General features: G+C 41.8%; 2 protein-coding genes across 5 annotated transcripts in view; both read right to left on the bottom strand.

The window, feature by feature from the left end:
* Positions 1-15907, bottom strand: part of NAIP (NLR family apoptosis inhibitory protein) — a 40615-nt gene extending 24708 nt beyond the window's left edge. The window contains exons 1-7 of one of the 2 annotated variants that reach the window (XM_037530759.2): positions 15869-15907; positions 14006-14573; positions 12312-12411; positions 9685-9766; positions 6837-6942; positions 5570-5689; positions 2917-3013 (exon numbers count right to left, since the gene is read on the bottom strand). In XM_037530759.2, coding sequence (XP_037386656.1) covers positions 2917-3013; positions 5570-5689; positions 6837-6942; positions 9685-9766; positions 12312-12411; positions 14006-14570 — 1070 coding nt within the window. In that variant the 5' untranslated portion in view covers positions 14571-14573; positions 15869-15907. The remainder of the gene's footprint in view (positions 1-2916; positions 3014-5569; positions 5690-6836; positions 6943-9684; positions 9767-12311; positions 12412-14005; positions 14574-15868) is intronic. The other variant, XM_037530760.2, reaches the window with a different exon arrangement.
* The window catches only part of GTF2H2C (GTF2H2 family member C), a 34410-nt gene continuing 29547 nt past the window's right edge, over positions 15893-20755 (bottom strand). For 2 of the 3 annotated variants that reach the window (XM_054688459.1, XM_054688460.1), the window contains exon 17: positions 15893-16052. In XM_054688459.1, coding sequence (XP_054544434.1) covers positions 16009-16052 — 44 coding nt within the window. In that variant the 3' untranslated portion in view covers positions 15893-16008. Of the gene's footprint in view, positions 16053-16139; positions 16214-20755 lie in introns of all 3 variants that reach the window. The other variant, XM_037530764.2, reaches the window with a different exon arrangement.

Here is a 20755-nt window from a genome sequence, read left to right as displayed (position 1 = left end):
CTATACAATGGACTACTTCTCAGTGATCAAAAAAAGACAAACTCATGCCATTTGTGGCAAAATGGATGGAGCTAGAACAGGTTACAGAAGCCAAAATTAGTCAGAAGGAAAAAGATAAGCACTGAATGGTCCCAATTATATGTGGAATATAGAGGAACCAAACGAGAGGTCAAGAAAAAGTCAAAACCAGCAAGCTAACTATAGAAATGAGGCATACAGCAAAGGAGAGGGTAAGAGGGTGGGAAAAACAGCTGAGGGATGAACACAAATGATATGGTGATGGTTCATAGGTGATATGGTGGTAGGAGAACTATGGGGACTACAACAATGTAAGAAAAAAAAGAAATAAAATAAGTAAATAAAATAAGTAAATAAAATAAATAACAACAACAACAAAACAGTTGTTGGACTATTAAAAAATAAGACCCAACTCTTGTGCCTAAAAGAAACTCACTTTAAAGTCATAGCTTAATAGCAAAATTACTTCCAAAAGAATACCATGTTTGAGCGTCTCTGGTGGTGCAGGGGTAAAGATACAGCGCTATCAAGCTATTGGCAGCCACTGCAACATGATTCGATCCCTGACCACAGAGGTGACCCATATGGCACAGCAGACCTCTGTCTCTTTTGCTGCTCCCCTCAGCAGTGTATTTCAGTAGATCTGCCTACTCTGCTCCCCACTCTGTCTCTGGCGAATCCTAGCACCCTGCACCTCTGGCCTACACCCCAGTTCTTGTATGCATAAATAAATAAATTAAAAAAAAAAGAATACTGGGCCTCCCTGGTGGCGCAGGGGGTTGAACATCGCACTATGAAGCAATTCGCAGCCTCTGCAGCATGAGTTCAATCCCTGGCTGGCCAGGAAGCAACCCACATGGCACAGCAGTCCTCTCCTGTCTTGCCCGCTGCTCCCCTCAGCAGTGTATTTCAGTCAGTCTACCTGTTCTGTTCCCCACTCTGTCTCTGGTGAATCCTCTCACCCCCCCCCAACCCCATATCTCTGGCCTGTACCCCAGCTCTTCTGTGCATAAATAAATAAATCTTAAAAAAAAAAAAGAGAATACCATGTTTAAAAAAATACTTATAAAAATTATACAATAAAAATACTTTTATCAAAGGTATTCAATGAAATTAAAAATAAATTCTCCCAGTAGATAACCACTATATATTTTTAAAGATTTATTTATGTATGTATACAAGAACTGGGGTGGTCAGAGGTGGGGGGGTGAGAGGATTCACCAGAGACAGAGAGGGGAGCAGAACAGGTAGATCTACTGAAATGCACTGCTGAGGGGAGCAGCAGGGCAGACAGGAGAGGTCTGCCACACCTTGAGGGTTAGCTTCCTGGCTGGAGATCAAACTCATGTTGCAGTGGCGATAGCTTGATAGCACTGTGTCTTAACCCCTGCACCACCAGCAAGGCCCTAGATAACCAAACATTCTAGCTAACATCATTCAAGGTACTCACCTATGCACTTTTGTACTTTTACATAAATGAAATTAGGTTGTTTGTAACCTCTTTTTCATACCTAATGTGTCATAAACATTATTTTTTTTTAAGATTTATTTATTTATTTATTCAAGCACTGGGTACAGTCAGAAGCGCAGGAGGGTGAGAGAATTCACCAGAGCCAAAGCAGGGAACAGAACAGGCAGATCGATGAAATACACTGCTGAGGGCGTGGCAGGAGAGGTCTGTCGTGCCATGTGGGACCCCCGCCCCCGGCAGCCGGGGATCAAACCGGTGCTGCAGAGGCTCCGGGCAGCTTTGCAGTCCAGCACTCAACCGCTGAGCCACCAGGGGAGGCACTAATGTGTCATAAACATTATGAAAGTACATCAATTAAAAAAAAAAAGCTGGTGGGCCTCCCCGGTGGCGCAGCGGTTGAGCGCTGGGTTGCGAAGCTGCCCGCGGCCTCTGCGGCGCCGGTTCGATCCCCAGCTGCTCCCCGGCCACCGGAGGAGGGTCCCACATGGCGCGCAGACTTCTCCTGCCGCCCGCTGCTCCCCTCAGCAGTGTACTTCGGTCCTTCTGCCTGCTCTGCTCCCCGCTCTGGCTCTGGTGAATTCTCTCACCCTCCCGTGCTTCTGACTGTACCCCCAGTGCATGTATAAACAAAACAAATAAATAAAACATGCCTCTATTTAAAAAAATTAAAAAAAAAAAATTAAAAAAAAAATTAAAAAAAAAAGCTGGAGTGGCTATATAAATATTAACTAAAAACTATATCACACTATAAGTGATAAAATAAGGAATACTTTTAAGGATACCATAAAAAATAATAAAGAATATTTCAAATATTTTCTTAATATGGAAGAAAAAAGAGCAGGAATAGGCCAGATACTTTCCTGAAGGATAAGAACAAGGAAATTGTATGGAAAATATGTTCAAAATTATTAGTAATTAGACTAAAAAAATTAAAATTTGGACACTACAAAGTTAGTGAGAAAGTGGACCAATGGAAATTCAAACATTCTAGTGGGCATGCAAATCACTACCACATGTTGAAAAATGTTTTGCACACTCTGTAAAGTTGACTACTTGCAGATCTGATGACTGGAAATCCATGGTTTGTTGCATAGCTTAAAGAAATACACATGAAACTGGAAAATATGTAGAAGAATGTTCATCATAGTGGCAGTATTTGAATATGCAACACTTTGAAATCAACTCATGTTGAATCAACATTAACGGAAAAATTATTCTATATTCATAAAGTATTCTGTATAGCAATGAAAACAACTGAACTACAACAATACACATAGCTATGGATGAATCTTAAAAACAATGTGGAACAAGATGAGCCCATCATGAAGTGGCACACAGGGCTCTTTCATTTATTTGGATTCAAGAACAGACAAAATTAAATGTGCTTACAGATACATGTATAATTGGCAAAACCATTAACCACTCACTTTGGAAAATATTTGGCATGGTCTTCTAATGGGCCATCACCTTCCTTCCACTTCAAATATCCTCCACAGGAAAAGCATTGAAGTTTGTCCTTTATCCCTAGAGGTAAGGAAATCTGATCAGTATGATTGGCATGTGTATACCTTAGTGACACGGGTATTATCCACCATGGCTTTATTAGCAAAACCCTACTTTCATTTCTAACTAGATTTTGTGACAAAGTTACAAGTTGGGCCACCAGCAATATTCCTCTTAGACTCTTCTCCCACGAATGGGGTGACGAGCAAACAGTTACTGAAGGCTCCTATGTACCAGCAGTTGATGAGCACCTTTCTCCCTCTAGTCCTATTTTCCTGCCATGGAGAGAGAGCTTTGCAAATCAGAATGTGGAAATGAAGCTCAATAGAGGAAGAGAATTTTGTCTGTTTTGCTCACTAGTGAATTTCATGGACTTTGAAGAGTGCCTAGCATTTACTAGACCCTCAATAAATATTTATTTAATGAATAAATCAGAAATGTATTTGAAGCTCAAAGAAAAAAAAGTGAAAAAAATGTAGTGGCCCTCATGTGAGCTCATAAAGAATCAAATGCCTCTTACCACATTATTCTCAGAACTAGAGTCAAGGCTCCTCTGAGACTATTTCTTTGGAATGAAATAGGCATTTGGATGTGCCAAAGGATGGAACAAGAAATTACCCTCCATCATTTCACCATTTCATGCTTGAAGCCCTGTAATCACTGCAAACCTAGAACAAAGGAAAACCTCCCTTTGTGTCTGGCCAAGATTAGCAGGTCCTAGAGTGTGCAAGACTGGAAAAAGGTAAAAGGACTAGGATTTGTGTGAAGAGGTGGAGCTTCAAAGAGGAAGAGGCTGAAGACAATAAAGAGAGGGTCCATGAAGAAGGTGGGCAAAAGGAAGACAGAACAGAGAGCAGGGAGAACATTGCCTTTCTAAATGCTTATTAAGATTGTGTGGCATTTTTATACCAATGGAATACATGTGTTATTGTGACCACTACTTTGCCCTACTATGTATTGTTCTGTGATACCAGCTTGACCTCTCAGGAAAAGATCTGCATGAACCTGTACTGTAGTTCAGTGTGTATTCAGTCTAAAGGTCAACAAAGTACCTAGAAAGGCACAATATCTTTTCTCTGATCACCTTGGGTAGAAATTTAGCCAAGGGAAACCAGCACAGTATAGATTAGAATGGAACTTCCTGAGGATCTGCAGCTAAAAGGAGAATACTGTGAACTGCTAAAAAGTTCTACATGTTTAGGAATCAAAGAATTTCCTGGTGTGTCACAGACTTGGTCCCAGGTCTTGCATATTTGTTCTTTTCCCTGCCCAACCAAGGCTTCTCCTGTAACTATGCCCTGTCAGATACTCAGTCAGACCAAGCATCCTAGCTTGAGCCCCCTCTGCATTCATTGCAGCCAAAGACCCTGGAGCAGCACTGTATGTCATGCATGTGGCTTTGTTCAATTCAGATGTCATTTGGGGCAGAAAAAATAACCCAGGACCCTGGAACAAACTGGGTCTTAGTAATTACTTCAAGTTCTAAGTGAATGTAGATTACAGAAAGAGGATCAAAAAAGGTACGATTTCTGAATGAAATATCTCACTATAAAGCTGCTTAAAATTAAGGACTTCCAGAAAGCACCATACAATTTTCCACTTACCAGGAAATGTATCTCCTCTAGATGCACAAAATCATGTCAGTGTATTGTGTTTGGTTTACACTGATAAGTAAATATCTGAAACTTTAAATTGCTGAACATGGATGGAGCTGGAAGGGATTATGCTCAGTGAAATAAACCAGAAGGAAAAAGAAAAAAATATCGGTGGTTTCACTTATAGGAGGAATGTAGGGGAACAAAATATGGGACCGGGAAAAAAAAATAATTATAATAAATTAAAAAACAAAATTAACTGGCAACTACTAATCAGAGACACTCTTCAGGGGAGGAGGAGGGAGAGGGAAAATAGGGGAAGGAATGTGTTCTAACACAAGGGACTACGGTAATGATAGTAAATTGGTGGTGGGAATTTTGCGGGGACTACTCCTGAGAGGAAAAAGCACGCATCAAACAAAAATGAAGAATGATGAAAATATATATAAAATTAAATTAAATTAAAAAATAATTTGCTGGCTTTCTCTTTCAAGGAGAATGTGAAAAAGTCTTCTGCTCTCCACACTCCCAGTATCTCTCACTCTTCCATAATGACAGAAGTCCCAATTTTTAGCTGGGGATGTTACCCTACAGAAAAAAAGCTTAAAGATCTCAGCTCCTTTCCATCTGACTACTAAATCTGTATTAAAGATAGGGAAGCAGAGGATAATGTGACAGTTTCTAGGAGCAAGAGTAAGGAAGAAAGTAATGTGTAGAAAGTAAAAGAAATGACAATTATTCCAAACAGAAAACTTATATTATTGTTAGTCCATATTTTAAGGTTTCACATTTGGAGCTTCACTACTTAAGAGACATATGGAAAACTAGTTGAGGATTTATGATACAGCCAGGAAAAGGGATATATAAGGACTGATTCAAAGAATGGAAAACATGAGTCTAGATAAATACAAGGCCAGGATTATGTATATGTGGGGTTGAAATGGCTAGCAAGGCAAGAGCTTGGTACAAACTGCTGACTCACCTGTATAGAAAAGACCTGCTTTGGCCAGAGCTGCCACTCCCACAGGGGATGCCTGGGGCCAGTTCTTAAAAGAGTCCAGTCGTAGTTCTTCATTAGCAAAGATGCTGTCATTGCAATAACCTTGAATAAAAGGTATATGGTGAGATCAGCAAGCTCTGATATTAAAAGTATTGGTGTTCAAGTTATCCCTCCCTATTTACAAATGAAATAATGTAATGCATGGATATTATTTCAATATATTACTGGACAAGGAGTTAAAAGAAAAGAAAGAGGTATAGATACAACAAGACTGAGCCTCTGTCAGAAATGCTGAAGCACAGTGGTAGTTATATGGTGGGTATCTAGTAAATTGACTTATTTCTACAATAGTCATTTTCTTTCTTTCTTAAAAAATATTTATTTATTTATTTATTTAAGAACCGGAGTACAGGCCAGATGCATGGGAGGGTGAGAGAATTCACCAGAGACAGAGCGGGGAACAGAACAGGCAGACTGATGAAGTACACTGCTGAGGGGAGCAGCAGGTGAGACAGGAGAGGTCTGCTGCGCCACATGGGACCCTCGCCAGCCAGCTGGGATCGAACCAGTGCTGCAGAGGCTGCGGGCAGCTTCACAGTGCGGCACTCAACCACCTGCACCACCAGGGGAGGCCGGGTCATTTTTTATTTTAAAGATTTATTTTACTCATTTATGCATACAAGAGCTAGCGTGCAGGGGCGGGAGTGAGAGCATTCACCAGAAACAGAGTGGGGAGCAGAACAGGCAGATCTACTCAAATTCCCTGCTGAGGGGAGCAGAGGGCGAGGCAGTAGAAGTCTGCCACGAGATGTGGCTTAGCTCCCTGGCTGGGGATTGAACTCGTGCTTCAGTGGCTGCTGATAGTTTCATAGTGCTGAAACTTAACCCCTTGCGCCACCAGGGAGGCCCTGTTCATTTTTTCTCTAAGAAAGCATTTTAAAATTATCTCTTCTTCATTTAGTATCAAAATAAAACAAGGAAAGGTACTGAAGTTTCCTCTCTTCCCTAGGTCAGTGTCAAGATTTGAGAAAGGCAATATCCAGATAGCTCTCTTAACAACAGACAGATTTATTTCCTGCATTTTGAGGTGTCCACTCAATGGGGTAGTCCTTTGGGCTTCCTAAGTTGGACTGGCTGGAGACTTGGTTCCTGTTTTCTACATGGGTGAGAATTTGAAACTAAATGTATGCTAACTTGTTTCTGCAAATTATGAACCTTAAATGAAAGTTTGACTCAGTGTCCCACTTACCCTGGGGTTCCTGCTGCCACCACATTACAAATCTGAATATGTCTGAGTCATTACCTGGTGGTATAGGTAAATCTCTCTTGACCCAGGAATTCACAAAATGGTCTCCCTGAGGAAAATTCAGATTAAAGTTAAAATTCAAGTTATCAACAGTTTGGCTTATAAAGTTTATACCTATCAATGAATTAAAAAAACTCACTTCCCCCAAATGAACAGTTTTATTGAACTGAGTGGCATGCCTGTTGGAGACTCATTCCCTTAATTTTTTTTAAAGATTTATTTTTATTTATTCATACAAGAACTGGGGTGTAGGCCAGAGGTGCAGGGGAGTGAGAGGATTCACCAGAGACAGAATGGGGAGCAGAACAGGCAGATTGACTGAAATACACTGCTGAGGGGAGCGGTGGGCAATATAGGAGAGGTCTGGTGCGCCATGTGGGTTAGCTCCCTGGCCAGGGACTACTCATGCTGCAGTGATAGCACTGAGACTTTTAACCCCTGCACCTCCAGGGAGGCCCTCCCTTAATTTTTTTATTAATGTTGGCATTTTTAATGCAGTACAAAAGAAAAACAAGCCTGGGAATGTTTACTTATACCCGACAAGAAACTTCGGGTCATGTTTTTTTAGAACTCCAGCTTAAAAGTGAAGTCACTTTTTTGATTTCTTCTTCTTCAGATTTATTGTTTGTGTATAGGAAGGCTACTGACTTTTGCATGTTGATTTTGTATCCTGCCACTTTACTGAACTGATTGATGAGTTGAATTAGCTTTTCTGTGGAGTTTTTGGGGTTCTCTATGTATAATATCATATCATCTGCAAATAGTGATAGTTTGACTTCTTCTTTTCCTATTTGGATTCCTTGGATGTCTTTCTCTTGTCTTATTGCCCTGGCTAGGACTTCCAGTATTATATTGAAAAGCAGTGGTGAGAGTGGACATCCTTGTCTTGTTCCAGATCTTAATGGAAACAGCTGGGACTACATCAAATTAAAGAGCTTCTGCACAGCAAAAGAGACAATAACAAAAACAAAGAGAAACCCCACCAACTGGGAGAACATTTTTGCACCCAACACTAATGATAAAGGACTGATCACAAAAATCTGCAAAGAGCTGATGAGACTCAACAACAACAAAGAAAATAATCCAGTCAAAAAATGGGCAGAAGAGCTAAAAAGAAACTTCTCTGAAGAGGAAATGCAAATGGCCAACAGGCATATGAAAAAATGTTCAACATCACTTGCCACCAGGGAAATGCAAATCAAAACTACCATGAGATACCATCTTACACCAGTGAGAATGGCACATATTAAAAAAACTAGCAACAACAAATGTTGGCGAGGGTGTGGAGAAAAAGGAACTCTTCTGCACTGTTGGTGGGAGTGCAAACTGGTACAACCACTGTGGAGAGCTGTGTGGAGATTTCTGGACCTACTAAACATAGAGCTTCCATATGATCCAGCAATTCCACTCCTAGGTATTTACCCAAAGGACACAGAAACATCAATTCCAAAGAACACCTGCACCCCTATGTTTATAGCAGCACTGTTTACAATAGCTAAGCTTTGGAAACAACCCAAATGCCCAAAAATAGATGACTGGATCAAGAAGATGTGGTACATATATACCATGGAATATTACTCAGCATTCAAAAAAGATAAACACATGCAATTTGCAGCAACATGGATGGCGCTGGAAGGGATCATGCTCAGCGAAATAAGCCAAAAAGAAAAAGAAAAATACCGGATGGTCTCACTCATAGCAGGAATCTAGAAAACTTAAATAAGGGACCAGGAAAATGAATAACTATAAGAAAGTGAAAATCAAAATCAACAAAAAACTATGAACCAGAGACACTTTTAGGGGGGCGGGGGCGGGAGGGGAGGGATTGGGTCAGAATGGGGGGGCTGCAATTGTATGGGGAATATAACAATAAAATTTATAAAAAAAAAAAAAAAAGTGACGTCACTTAAGGTTTTTAACAATTTACTGTAATTAATGAGGAAATATGAAATAACAGGAAGGAAACTGGACTCAGAAGTGGGTTTGGTATTGAGCAATGGATCTTCCCTGATCATTGCACCCCAACTTCTGAGAAAACACACCTCTCCCACCTTCAGGCCACGTCCTGTGCAGCATTCTCATCTGAGACACACATTAGCCAATAAACTCACTTAAGTCAATCTGGGTTGGGTTTTCTGTCCTTACCACTAGGGAATTATCTTTTACAAGCATCAAGTCCCTACTGATAGGACATAAAATAACCCAGGGGGGCCTCCCCTGGTGGCGCAGTGGTTTGGCGCTGGGCTGCGAAGCTGCCCGCAGCCTCTGCAGCACCAGTTTGATTCCTGGCCACGGGTGAGCGTCCCACATGGCGCGCAGACCTCTTCTGCCACGCCCGCTGCTCCCCTTAGCAGTGTGTTTCATCAGTCTGTCTGTTCTGTTCCCTGCTCTGGCTCTGGTGAATTCTCTCATCCTCCCATGCTTCTGACTATACCCAGTGCTTGTATAAATAAATAAATATAAATAAATAAATAAATAAATAAATAAATCTTTAAAAAAAAAAAAATAACCTGGGAGATGGCAGCAGCTCTGAGACCTACTGTGGGCAGTTATATGGAGGGCCGAATATCTCATTCACATGGGCACTGAGAAGCGGGCAGCCTCAAAAGGCAACTAACTCTAAGGGCTTGAATTTAGTAGGAGAACATGCATTTCTTCACTGCCAGATGAGTTGTAGAATAATGAAAGAAGGAAAAACCAGACCCTGAAAAAAGAATCCGCCCCTTCTAATTCCGATATTATTAGATAGTCAAAAGCCAATTTGGGAAAACCAATTGTTGTTATAAATTACCGTGACGCCAACAAATCCTTTGTAGCTCTCAATATACTGGGCAATTTCTTTTGAAGATTTCTTACTTTGAAGAAACTCACATCTATAATTAATAAACAAAATTTACCTTGATATTGTGATAAAAATCCTTTATCTATTAATGTGGTGATGGTTGCACAGAACATTCATTAAATTTATTGCTGTATACTTAAAATTGTTTATTTATTATACTTTGATAAAAGTGTCCAAAAAATACCCCAAAAGTTATTTATGAGAATTATCATTGTTCCCATCAAATTATTTCCATTAGTAAGATCATCTATAATAAATTTATATTATAAGCAATAATTTTATTTTATTTTTTTTTTTAAAGATTTATTTATTTATTGATACAAGCACTGGGTACAGTCAGAAGCGCGGGAGGGTGAGAGAATTCACCAGAGCCAGAGCAGGGAGCAGAACAGGCAGAAGGACCGAAGTACACTGCTGAGGGGAGCAGCGGGCGGCAGGAGAGGTCTGCGTGCCATGTGGAACCCTCCTCCAGTGGCCAGGGAGCAGCCGGGGATCGAACTGGCGCTGCAGAGGCTGCGGGCAGCTTCTCAACCCAGCGCTCAACTGCTGCTCCACCAGGGAGGCCCATAAGTAATAATTTTAAATTAAAGCTGCAGATTATCTTTTTTCTTGAAACAAAATATGTAACACAGGGCCTCCCCAGTAGCGCAGTGGTTGAGCGCTGGGTTGCGGGGCTGCCCGCGGCCTCTGCGGCGCCGGTTCGATCCCCGGCTGCTCCCCGGCCACCGGAGGAGGGTCCCACATGGCGCGCAGACCTCTCCTGCCGCCCGCTGCTCCCCTCAGCAGTATACTTCAGTCCTTCTGCCTGCTCTGCTCCCTGCTCTGGCTCTGGTGAATTCTCTCACCCTCCCGCGCTTCTGGCTGTACCCAGTGCATGTATAAACAAAACCAAACAAACGAACAAATAAATAAATAAATAAAACATGCCTCTGTAAAAAAAACAAAAAAACAAAATATGTAACACAATCAAAGAAAGTGACTTACAAAAAACATGTAAGTTGCAGTATTTTGCTTAACTATAATGAATAAATCTAGTTACTGTGGTTGTATAAAACTTACTGGTAGTAAGAGAAACTATATAAAAATTATTTTATCTCCTGACCAAAATACATAATCATACCTCAAACAGAAATTACTAATTTATTTTATTTTATTTTTTTTTAATAGAGGCATGTTTATTTATTTGTTTGTTTGTTTGTTTTGTTTATACATGCACTGGGTACAGTCAGAAGCGCGGGAGGGTGAGAGAATTCACCAGAGCCAGAGCGGGGAGCAGAGCAGGCAGAAGGGCCGAAGTACATTGCTGAGGGGAGCAGCGGGCAGCAGGAGAGGTCTGCGCACCATGTGGGACCCTCCTCCGGTGGCCAGGGAGCAGCCGGGGATCGAACCGGTGCCGCGGAGGCCGCGGGCAGCTTCGCAACCCAGCACTCAACCACTGTGCCACCGGGGAGGCCCAGAAATTACTAATTTTTTGCAAAGCATATTGAATCCCATTTCAAATAAGACATTCCTTTCTATTGAAGAGAACCAGTTCTTAAATAAACTTTAAAAATCCCTCTAATTCAAATTCAGTTTTATTGTCTAGTGGTGGTATAGTAACAAATGTGCTAGAGGTCAAGAGTTTAGAATGTTAGTCCCAGTTTTGCCATAAACAGGGATGTGACACGTTTTCTTTTATTTTTTAAGATTTATTTTTATTTATTTATGCATACAAGAACTGGGGTGTAGGCCAAAGGTACAGTGGGGCTTAGAGGATTCACCAGAGGCAGAGTTGGGAGCAGAACAGGTGCATCTACTGAAATACACTACTGAGGGGAGCAGTGGGCAACACAGGAGAGGTCTGCTGCACCATGTGCCTTAGCTCCCTGGCGGGGGATTGAACTCATGCAAAAGTGGTTAGCTATAGCTTGATAGTGCTGAGACTTTAACCTCTGTGCCAACAGGGAGGCCCTAATAATTTGGTTATTATTATTTCCAAGGGAAAAGGTGGGTGAGAGACGGATGGAATTAATTGGGCCAATGTTCATAAGTGTTGATTATATTATAGTTCCTTCTTTTCTGTCAAATTTTCCATAATAAAAGTACTAAAAACTTGTAAAGAATGATTCTGTATTTGTTATATATAATACCAAATAAAAATATTAAATACAGCATTAAATTAAAAATATATTCCATTTTCTAATCAAAACTGAATTTTTAAGGTAAAATAATTTGCTATACATTCAGCAGTATACCAACTCAGTAATGTTTAAACATTGTTTTTTATTTCCAACTTCCTTTACATAGCCTTACATCATAGCTATTATAATCATTCTTATTAAGGCAGGTCCTGAAACCTCTCCTTGGCAAAACATTTTAGCACTTGGAACAATTAAACAACATTCCTCAAACTATTTTAAAATTATATTATTCAGATTTTTCAAGATGCAATCAGGTCTTTCTTGCTTGGATAAATTCAAGAGTGTTGCAATTTTGGATAGATCAAAACTGAAGGGGGTATTCCAGGAAGGTGTTTTTGTCTTGTTGTTTTAAGAAAACTGATAATTACATTAAGCAGAAAATATTTATGTACTTACCTGGGGAACCACTTGGCATGTTCCTTCCAAGGATCATCTCCTTCTTCCCAGTTTCCTAAACATCCACCACAAGAAAAGCACTGCACAGTGTCCCGTTTACCTACATGTGAAGGAAAAACTTTCAATTACCCTGTAGTGCTCTGGTAAGGTAGTCCAGAAGCCCACTCGGAGCTGACTGCCCTTGGCACCTGCGACAATCACTCCAGCATGTCTGACTCACACCCATCTCGTTGAGTTTCCACTTACAGACCCGCTGCCCAATATGACCACTTTCTAAACTGGGACCCCACCCCTTGGCCCTGGCCATACTTCACATACAGAACTGGATGTTTCCCTCAGTATATCTATCCCAGTCGCTTTCTGGTCCGGGTTTTTGCTATTTAGCTCTCAGGAAAAAAAGCAGTGGGGAAGCAGAGAAACCCCAGCACTCATGAAGCAGAGAAACCCCAGCACAGTGAGAATACCCAGCTTGTAGCTTTTCTTTTTTTTTAAGATTTATTTATTTATTTATTTGTTTGTTTGTTTGTTTGTTTGTTTATACATACCAGCACTGGGTACAGTCAGAAGCGCGGGAGGGTGAGAGAACTCACCAGAGCCAGAGCAGGGAGCAGAGCAGGCAGAAGGACTGAAGTACACTGCTGAGGGGAGCAGCGGGCAGCAGGAGAGGTCTGCGCGCCATGCGGGACCCTCCTCTAGTGGCCGGGGAGCAGCCAGGGATCGAACCGGCACTGCAGAGGCTGCAGGCAGCTTCGCAACCCAGCGCTCAACCGCCACCGGGGAGGTCCCCAGCTTGTAGCTTTGTCCTGAAATTTCCGTGAAGAATTATGCACCTTTCTTAAATGCCTGGAGTCTCCATATAATCAACTGTGAAATGGGGGCAACAAAAGTTAGTGCTTCATTTGGGGATTAGAGTTAGTGCTTCATTTGTGCCTAGCATCAAGCAGGTACTTGGTAAATAATAGCTGTTATTGTTATTACAGTCCTTGTTCACATCTATCATAACCTTTATGGCATAACAAGGACAATTCAAAGTACAATTTTCTGAAATGCAATTGGCCCATACATTAGAGTTAGACTGAAGATCAAAATAAACAAAAGAAATTAAAAGAATCAAAGACATCATATAAAAGCAGCAAAAGGATAGGTGAGGAGACTGGGTCAGGATAACCTCATGATTTTATATACAGGTCCTTGATGCAGTCAGAATTATCTAAGTTCCAATTTTATTTATTTATTCTATTTATTTATGCATATAAGAGCTGGGGTATAGGCCAGAGATGCAGGGGGTGGTGAGAGGATTCACCAGAGACAGAGTGGGGAGCAGAACAGGTGGAGTGACTGAAATATACTGCTGAGGGGAACAATGGGTGACACAGGAGAGGTCTGCTGTGCCATGTGGGTCATCTCCCTGACTGGGGATCCAACTTATGCCACAGCAGCTGGTGATAGCTTCAGAGTGCTAATACTTAACCCCTAAGGTCCAAATTTAAGGAAAAGTAACTGTCTTGTTTTACATATAATTAGCAAATTTACACATGAAACAAAAATGTGACAAAATAAAGATGACATAAAATTACTGAAGTTGAATTATATAGAATAGGCCTTATATCTAATGCCACACGTCACAAGGAACAATTCATAAAATACTGCCATGGAAATCCACAGGTAGAACTTTGAAAATGATTTCAAATTACCTGTAAAGACAAACCCAGCAGTTGAGAGCTCTCTTGGGGATATTGCTTGGGCATAAAATGGCCAGTTTTCGAAGGATTCCAGCCTGGCCCTCTCTTCCTGGTACCTTGCTTTGTCTCCTCTCAGCTTGTCTTCTGGATTCCTTACTCTGATATCATACTTGGCAATGTTACCAACATCTTTGCCCAAAAGGAACTCACAATTGGGACGAAACTTCTTGTGCTCTTCCAAGGGTAATTTCTGGACACTGGTGTTAAAGAGGACTAAGCTACAGCAGAAGCACTGAACCGCGGATTTTACGCCAGTGAGGTAAAACCCAGCTGCTGCCATCTCCCTTGGTGTCCATGAACTGTAGGACTCATAGGTGACAAAGGTCTTTAACCTTTTTGCTTCGCTTCGCATTTGTGAGTTAAAGCCTTTCTTCATTTTCATGCACTCTCTATGTTGCTCCTCCTCCATCTCCTTTATATAGATCATCGCTTTTGGGCCTAGTAGAGCAGACATCTCCGCAATTGTAGCATCATCAAACTGGGAAATCCTCTCATCAGAGGACTCCTGGGTTGCCATTTTCTGAAAAGGGAAAAAAAGGCAGGTTAGTGAACATTTCTGGTTGATTTACTGGTCCTGAGATTCCATCCTCCATTCCCACAGTGGGTCACACACGGAGTCCAAGTAGCTGGAGGCCCTTTTGTCACAGCACATTTAAAAGATGTCACTTTGACCCAGCTGTTTTGTAACTTGCCCTACTACCCACATTTCCACAAAAGTTGCAGCTAATTGAATTCTTGATTAGGCCAAGCATGCCCTTCTTTGGGCTGTACCTAAACAGCTCCTTTGTGGTTACTGTGTTAACTCTAATTCAGCAGTGACTCCTCAGGAAAATTCTTTCAGTTCACAAAGGTTACAGTCTTTTGATTGAAGAGTTTATTTTTCTTGATGCCTTCTCCTGGGAGAGTCTCTTTAGTCTACCAGATGGGTCACATTCTCACCAAACAAACTATCTTCCCATGGCTCCTTTGGTGTCCTGTCCTTCCCTTTATACTGGAACCAGTCATGCTTGGTAGACTGGACAGCCTAGGACTCTTTCCTAGTTCACTGCATTTTTACCAAAGCAACCAAAGGTACAGTATACTCAGTGGGACTTCCCATGTCTGAATATGGTTTAATCCATTTAATTATTTCTCTGTTCCCATATATACCTGCCACTTTTACCTTCTATTGCTACGCTTAACTTCCCATCAAAAGTTACAGTACTAGGGCAAATTTAAACCAAGGATGACTCAGTGGCTAGGCTGCCATCTGTAGTTCTAAATCATGGTCCCATTTTTCATCTTTCTCTCTCTCCAAACAAAACCTTAGCCATTGCTTAAACTAGAAAGTCAAACACAGTTTCAATTACTTCATTTACAGTGTCATCTTCAACAGTTATATAGGCTTAGACAACTGAAAAAAGTCAAGACTCTACATAGTATACTAATACAAGATTTTAATAATGATGAAAAGATACAAAAAAGGAAAACAAAACTCCAGGCAAACATCACAGAGGTCTCAAACTTCCAGACCCAGTTTCTAGGGGCCTATCTCATTTGCACAGAATGTGCTTCAGCTTCACCTGGATCTGTGCAAGATACCTTGGTCTCAGGTCTTGGAATAGAAACCACCCTCTCATCTTCTGGTCAAAGACAGAAATAAGCTGGCAAGGTGGCCCCCTGGCTCGTCTCACCCCAGCACAGGACTATACTAGATAGACACTGTTTAGTCATTTCAATCCGGTTTGGCAACAGCCAGTCCATGGCTTAATGCTGTCCTGGAGATAAATAGGCACATGGTAGCAACAGGCCACCAGGGATCAATTTTATACTTACAATGTTCACTAGTCAGTTCTCCTGATCCTGAGGCTTTTCTGGGGAGGAAATCTGCTGTCCAAGGCCTTCTCCAGGTTCCTGTTGTTTGACTCCAAGTAGTAAGGGTAAACAGTGGGGCAATTATATTATGCAGTTAGGATTTAAACACCAATCTGTGTGACCCTAGTGCCTTTTCTCTTGCCTCCTAAGAGAAACAAGAACAAGAAATAAGAGGGCCACATGCTTAGGTGTGGAAGAAAAGCCGCTTTGCCAAAGATGGTAATTTACTTACCTTGAGGTTTATCCAGAGACACAGCCAAATGGAAGGAGAATGTGTGGCCTAACTACAAATGCTCTGTGTTTGTCCTTTAGTAGGGAGCAATGAGAAATTATTTGAGGAACTAAAATTCAAAACAAATTGCACAGTTAGAGAAATTACCAGTAAATGCTATAAGGTATTGCTTCAAAGGCTTACTCAAGACCCAAAAGGAATAACAAAACTTACTGAGCCCCACAACAGGGAATATTTTATTCTAAATAGTTTAAGATTGATACGTAAGGTACTCAGCTTCTTCAATATTAATACTCAGGTCTCCTATAAGTTCAGGGAAATTATCTTCTATGATTTTTTTTTAATTTTTAAAGATTTATTTATTTATTTGTACAAGCACTGGGTACAGTCAGAAGCGCAGTAGGGTGAGAGAATTCACCAGAGCCAGAGGGGATAGCAAGCAGACTAAGTACACTGCTGAGGGGAGCAGCGGGCGGCAGGAGAGGTCTGCGCGCCATGTGGGACCCTTCTCCTGTAGCCGGGGAGCAGCCAGGGATCAAACTGGCGCTGCAGAGGCTGCGGGTAGCTTCGCAACCCAGCGCTCAACCGCTGCGCCACCGGGGAGGCCCTCTTCTATGATTTTTATTAAATTTCCATCATCTACTATTCTCTTTTCACTTTTACTGGCATTGCTGTTGAGGTAAGAACTTAGGTAATCAATTAGATTCCTATCATTTTTCCCCCACATGATGTATTCTTTCTCAATGTATTTGCCCATTTTCTGGGAGATTCCTTTCCCTTATCTTTCCACTCTTCAAAAGCAATCCTCAACCAGCAATTATCCTTTTCACTTCCCACAGCTCTTTCTTGCTCTATTCCTTATTTTCTTGGTATCTAATTTTTAAAACAATCTATCTTTTTTGAATCCTAGGATACTGTTAAATGACAAAACTAAAACAAATCAGTAACAAGTTTTTTTTTCCCAGTAATGAGTTTGATGTCCCTTATTCGAGGGACAATACATGGATTAAGGAAGGGCAGGACCTCATGCATGAACAATGAAACACTTCTCCAGAGATATGCAAAGGCAGGTTTTATAGACCTTTAGAGAAGGCAACGCAGAAACATGATGTGGTGGCTAAGAGATCGGGAATTTCTTTATAAGGCTGACCCACCATGTTTTCGCGGGTTAGGGGAACTAGTAAACTGAGTTGACAGTTTGTGATTGCTGATTGTTAGGTTTCCTTGAAAAGGCGTTTTCCATAAATGAAGGCTGACTTAGGTTTAGATTTGTGATGTTAGCCAGCAGCCTGTGCTATGTCCTTTTTGTGGGTCCTGATAAAAAATTAGCCTTAGCAACACTAATATTTAAGTTAAGTTCATCTGTTCCCTGAATTATTTGTTTCCTCCAGGGCTATTACTATTAATCTCGGTATTTATTTTCCAAGTTGCCATTTTCCGCATTGTATGCTGACCCTCATTTATCATTTTTTTTTTTTTAATTTATACATGCACTGGGTACAGTCAGAAGCACAGGAGGGTGAGAGAACCCAATAGAGCCAGAGCGGGGAGCAGAGCAGGCAGAAGGACCGAAGCACACTGCTGAGGGGAGCAGCGGGCGGCAGGAGAGGTCTGCACGCCATGTGGGACCCTCCTCCGGTGGCTGGGGAGCAGCCGGGGATCGAACTGGCGCTGCAGAGGCTGCGGGTAGCTTCGCAACCCAGCGCTCAGCCACTGCGCCACCGGGGAGGCCCCTCTTTTTTCTTTTTTTTTAAGATTTATTTACTTGTTCATACAAGAGCAGGGGTACAGGCCAGAGATGCGGGGGGTGACAGGATTCACCAGAGACAGAGTAGGGAATGGAACAGGCAAATTGACCGAATTTCACTGCTGAGAGGAGCAGCCGGTAAGACAGGAGAGGTCTGCTGTGCTATGTGGGTTGCTCCCTGACCGGCCGGGGATTGAACTCGTGCTGCAGAGGCTGCGGACCGCTTCATAGTGCAGTGCTTAACTTAACCCCTTGCGCCACCAGGGAGGACCCTCACCTTTATTTTTCAATACATGTTTAAGAATTAGGCAATTTAAAAGCTATTTGGTCAAAATTATGGTTAAAAAGAATCTAATTTAAAGCCATATGAGTGTGAATTGAACCTAAGCCTTTTAATGTATGCAGAACATACTGGGGAGCCAAGATTTACCCTAGAGGAGCCCTAAGTCTCAGAGAAATACCTCAAAAAAATATTTCAAGTAACCTGTCAAGACACAGGTGGAGCTAAAAGCTGACTGGGGATGTTCCTTGGGCATGAAATGGCCAGTCTTAAGGATTTCTTGTTTGGGGGTGTCCGTACTCATACTAGTCCCTCAAAGTTAGCTGAAAATATTGATTCCATTTTTTAAAAAAGATTTATTTATTTATTCATACAAGAGCTGGGGTATAGGCCAGAGATGTGGGGGGGTGAGAGGATTCATCAGAGACAGAGTGGGGACTAGAATAGGCAGATCTACTGAGGGGAGCAGCGGGCAAATCAGGAGAGGTCTGCTGCGCCATGTGGGTCACCTCCCCCGCCACGGATAGAACTCATGCTGCAGTGGCTGCAGATTGCTCCATAGGTTGCGTCTTAAACCCCTTGTGCCACCAGGGAGGCCCCTGATTCCATTTTTATTTTTTTAAAGATTTATTTATTTATTTATACAAGCACTGGGTACAGTCAGAAGTGCGGGAGGGTGAGAGAATTCACCAGAGACAGAGCGGGGAGCAGAACAGGCAGAAAGACCGAAGTACATTGCTGAGGGGAGCAGCGGGCACTGCAGGAGAGGTCTGTCGCACCATGTGGGACCCTCGCCGGTGGCAGGGATCGAACTGGGCGCTCAATCGCTGTGCCACAAGGGGAGGCCCTGATTCCATTTTTAAAGAGAAGAATCCTCTAATTTTTTGCCTCAGGGTTAGCACCTGTTTATCAAATATTTTGATCATGGGGTGGAGAGAGCCAGCTATCTCACCCTCAGAGTTTAAATGATTCCTGGAGTTTTAGCCCTTCCTGTCATTCTCCTCCTTCATAATTGGCATTCTGAGTCCCCAGCTGCCCCCAAGTTCTATACAGTTGAACGTCCCCAAATTTTGAGTTTCCACCTTCCCAAAATTTGTTAGAAGATTTTTGTGCAGATGGGCCCCACTTGCTTTCTTAATCTTTCTGGGTTTATACTTTTTGAAACTAATTCAATGATTTTGTGTAATTAGTACCAATAATGAGAACTGAAATTTATTCAGAACCTACCACTAGCCAGCCCAGTTCTAAGCTCTTTTAACAGTCCAAATAAAGTAGGTATTGATATTATCTCCATTTTGCAGAGGAGGACACACAGGCATTTAGGGGTTCAGAGTAACCAGTCTGGCTACAGGGTCTGCATTTTAAATTAGTATGTTAATTTGCCATAAAGGCCAGATTGTAAGAAAAGGCAAACCCAAGTATCCCAAAAAACTCTTATCCTCCCTACTTTTGATTTAGCAAATAGCCGGGTTAGCAAGGCTCCTAGCTGGAACCTTGAATTTTCTTTTTTACTTTTTTTTTTTAATTGGATTTTTTATTTTTCTATTTTTTTAACATTTATCATTTTTACATTTTTAAGACAATATTTGCTTCCCCCCCACCCCAGAGCCTTGAATTTTCTAAAAAGACATCTGTGTTATCTCAATAGTCTGACAGCTTTGTGTTTTACAAACATCTTATCTTGTTACATTATTGTCTTTATTTTTTTTAAAGATTTATTCTATTTATTTTTTGGGGGGGCCTCTCTGGTGGCGCAGTGGTTGAGCACTGGCTTGCGAAGCTGCCCGCAGCCTCTACAGCACCGGTTCGATCCCCGGCTGCTCCCTGGCCACTCCCCGGCCACCGGAGGAGGGTCCCACATGAAGCGCAGACCTCTCCTGCCGCCCGCTGCTCCCCTCAGCAGTGTACTTCGGTCCTTCTGCCTGCTCTGCTCCCTGCTCTGGCTCTGGTGAATTCTCTCACACTCCAGTGCTTCTGACTGTATCCAGTGCTTACATAAATAAATAAATCTTTAAAAAAAAAAAAAAGATTTATTCTATTTATTTTTGTATTAAAGAGCTGAGGTGTGGGCCAGAGGTGCAGTGGGATGAGAGGATTCACCAGAGACAGAGTGGGGAGCACAGCAGGCAAATCTACTAAAATGCACTGCTGAGGGGAGCAGTGGGAGAGACAGAAGTCTGCTGCACCATGTGGGTTAACCCCCGGCCAGAGAGCAAACTCATGCTGTAGTGGCTGTCAAGAGCTTCATAGTGCTGAGACTTCACCCCTTGCACCACGGGGGAGGTCCCACATTATTGTCTTTAATATGACGCTGCTTATTAATAGTAATAATAGCCTAACTTATTGTAGGCTTTGGTAGAAATTCTTCTAACATTTGATCATTATATATGATATCTGTAGTACATTTTTAGTGGATACCCTTTAACAGTTGAAAGACCTTCCCTTTTACTTTTTTTACCCTGAGAACTGCATAGCTTTCATTGGAAAAAGATCCAAATATCATCTCTATACAGTGGAAAAGGGGTAAAAAAAATTTCATAGTCCCAGTCCATCTTGTACTATGTGTCCCAAGAACAGAATTAGAGAACA

The sequence above is a fragment of the Talpa occidentalis genome, unplaced genomic scaffold, assembly GCF_014898055.3.
Source record: "Talpa occidentalis isolate TD23 unplaced genomic scaffold, MPIMG_talOcc4v2.1 talOcc4.6, whole genome shotgun sequence".
In the NCBI taxonomy this organism is placed as follows: Eukaryota; Metazoa; Chordata; class Mammalia; order Eulipotyphla; family Talpidae; genus Talpa; species Talpa occidentalis.
The sequence above is the reverse complement of the archived record's forward strand: the minus strand, read 5'-3'. Positions and strand labels throughout refer to the sequence as shown.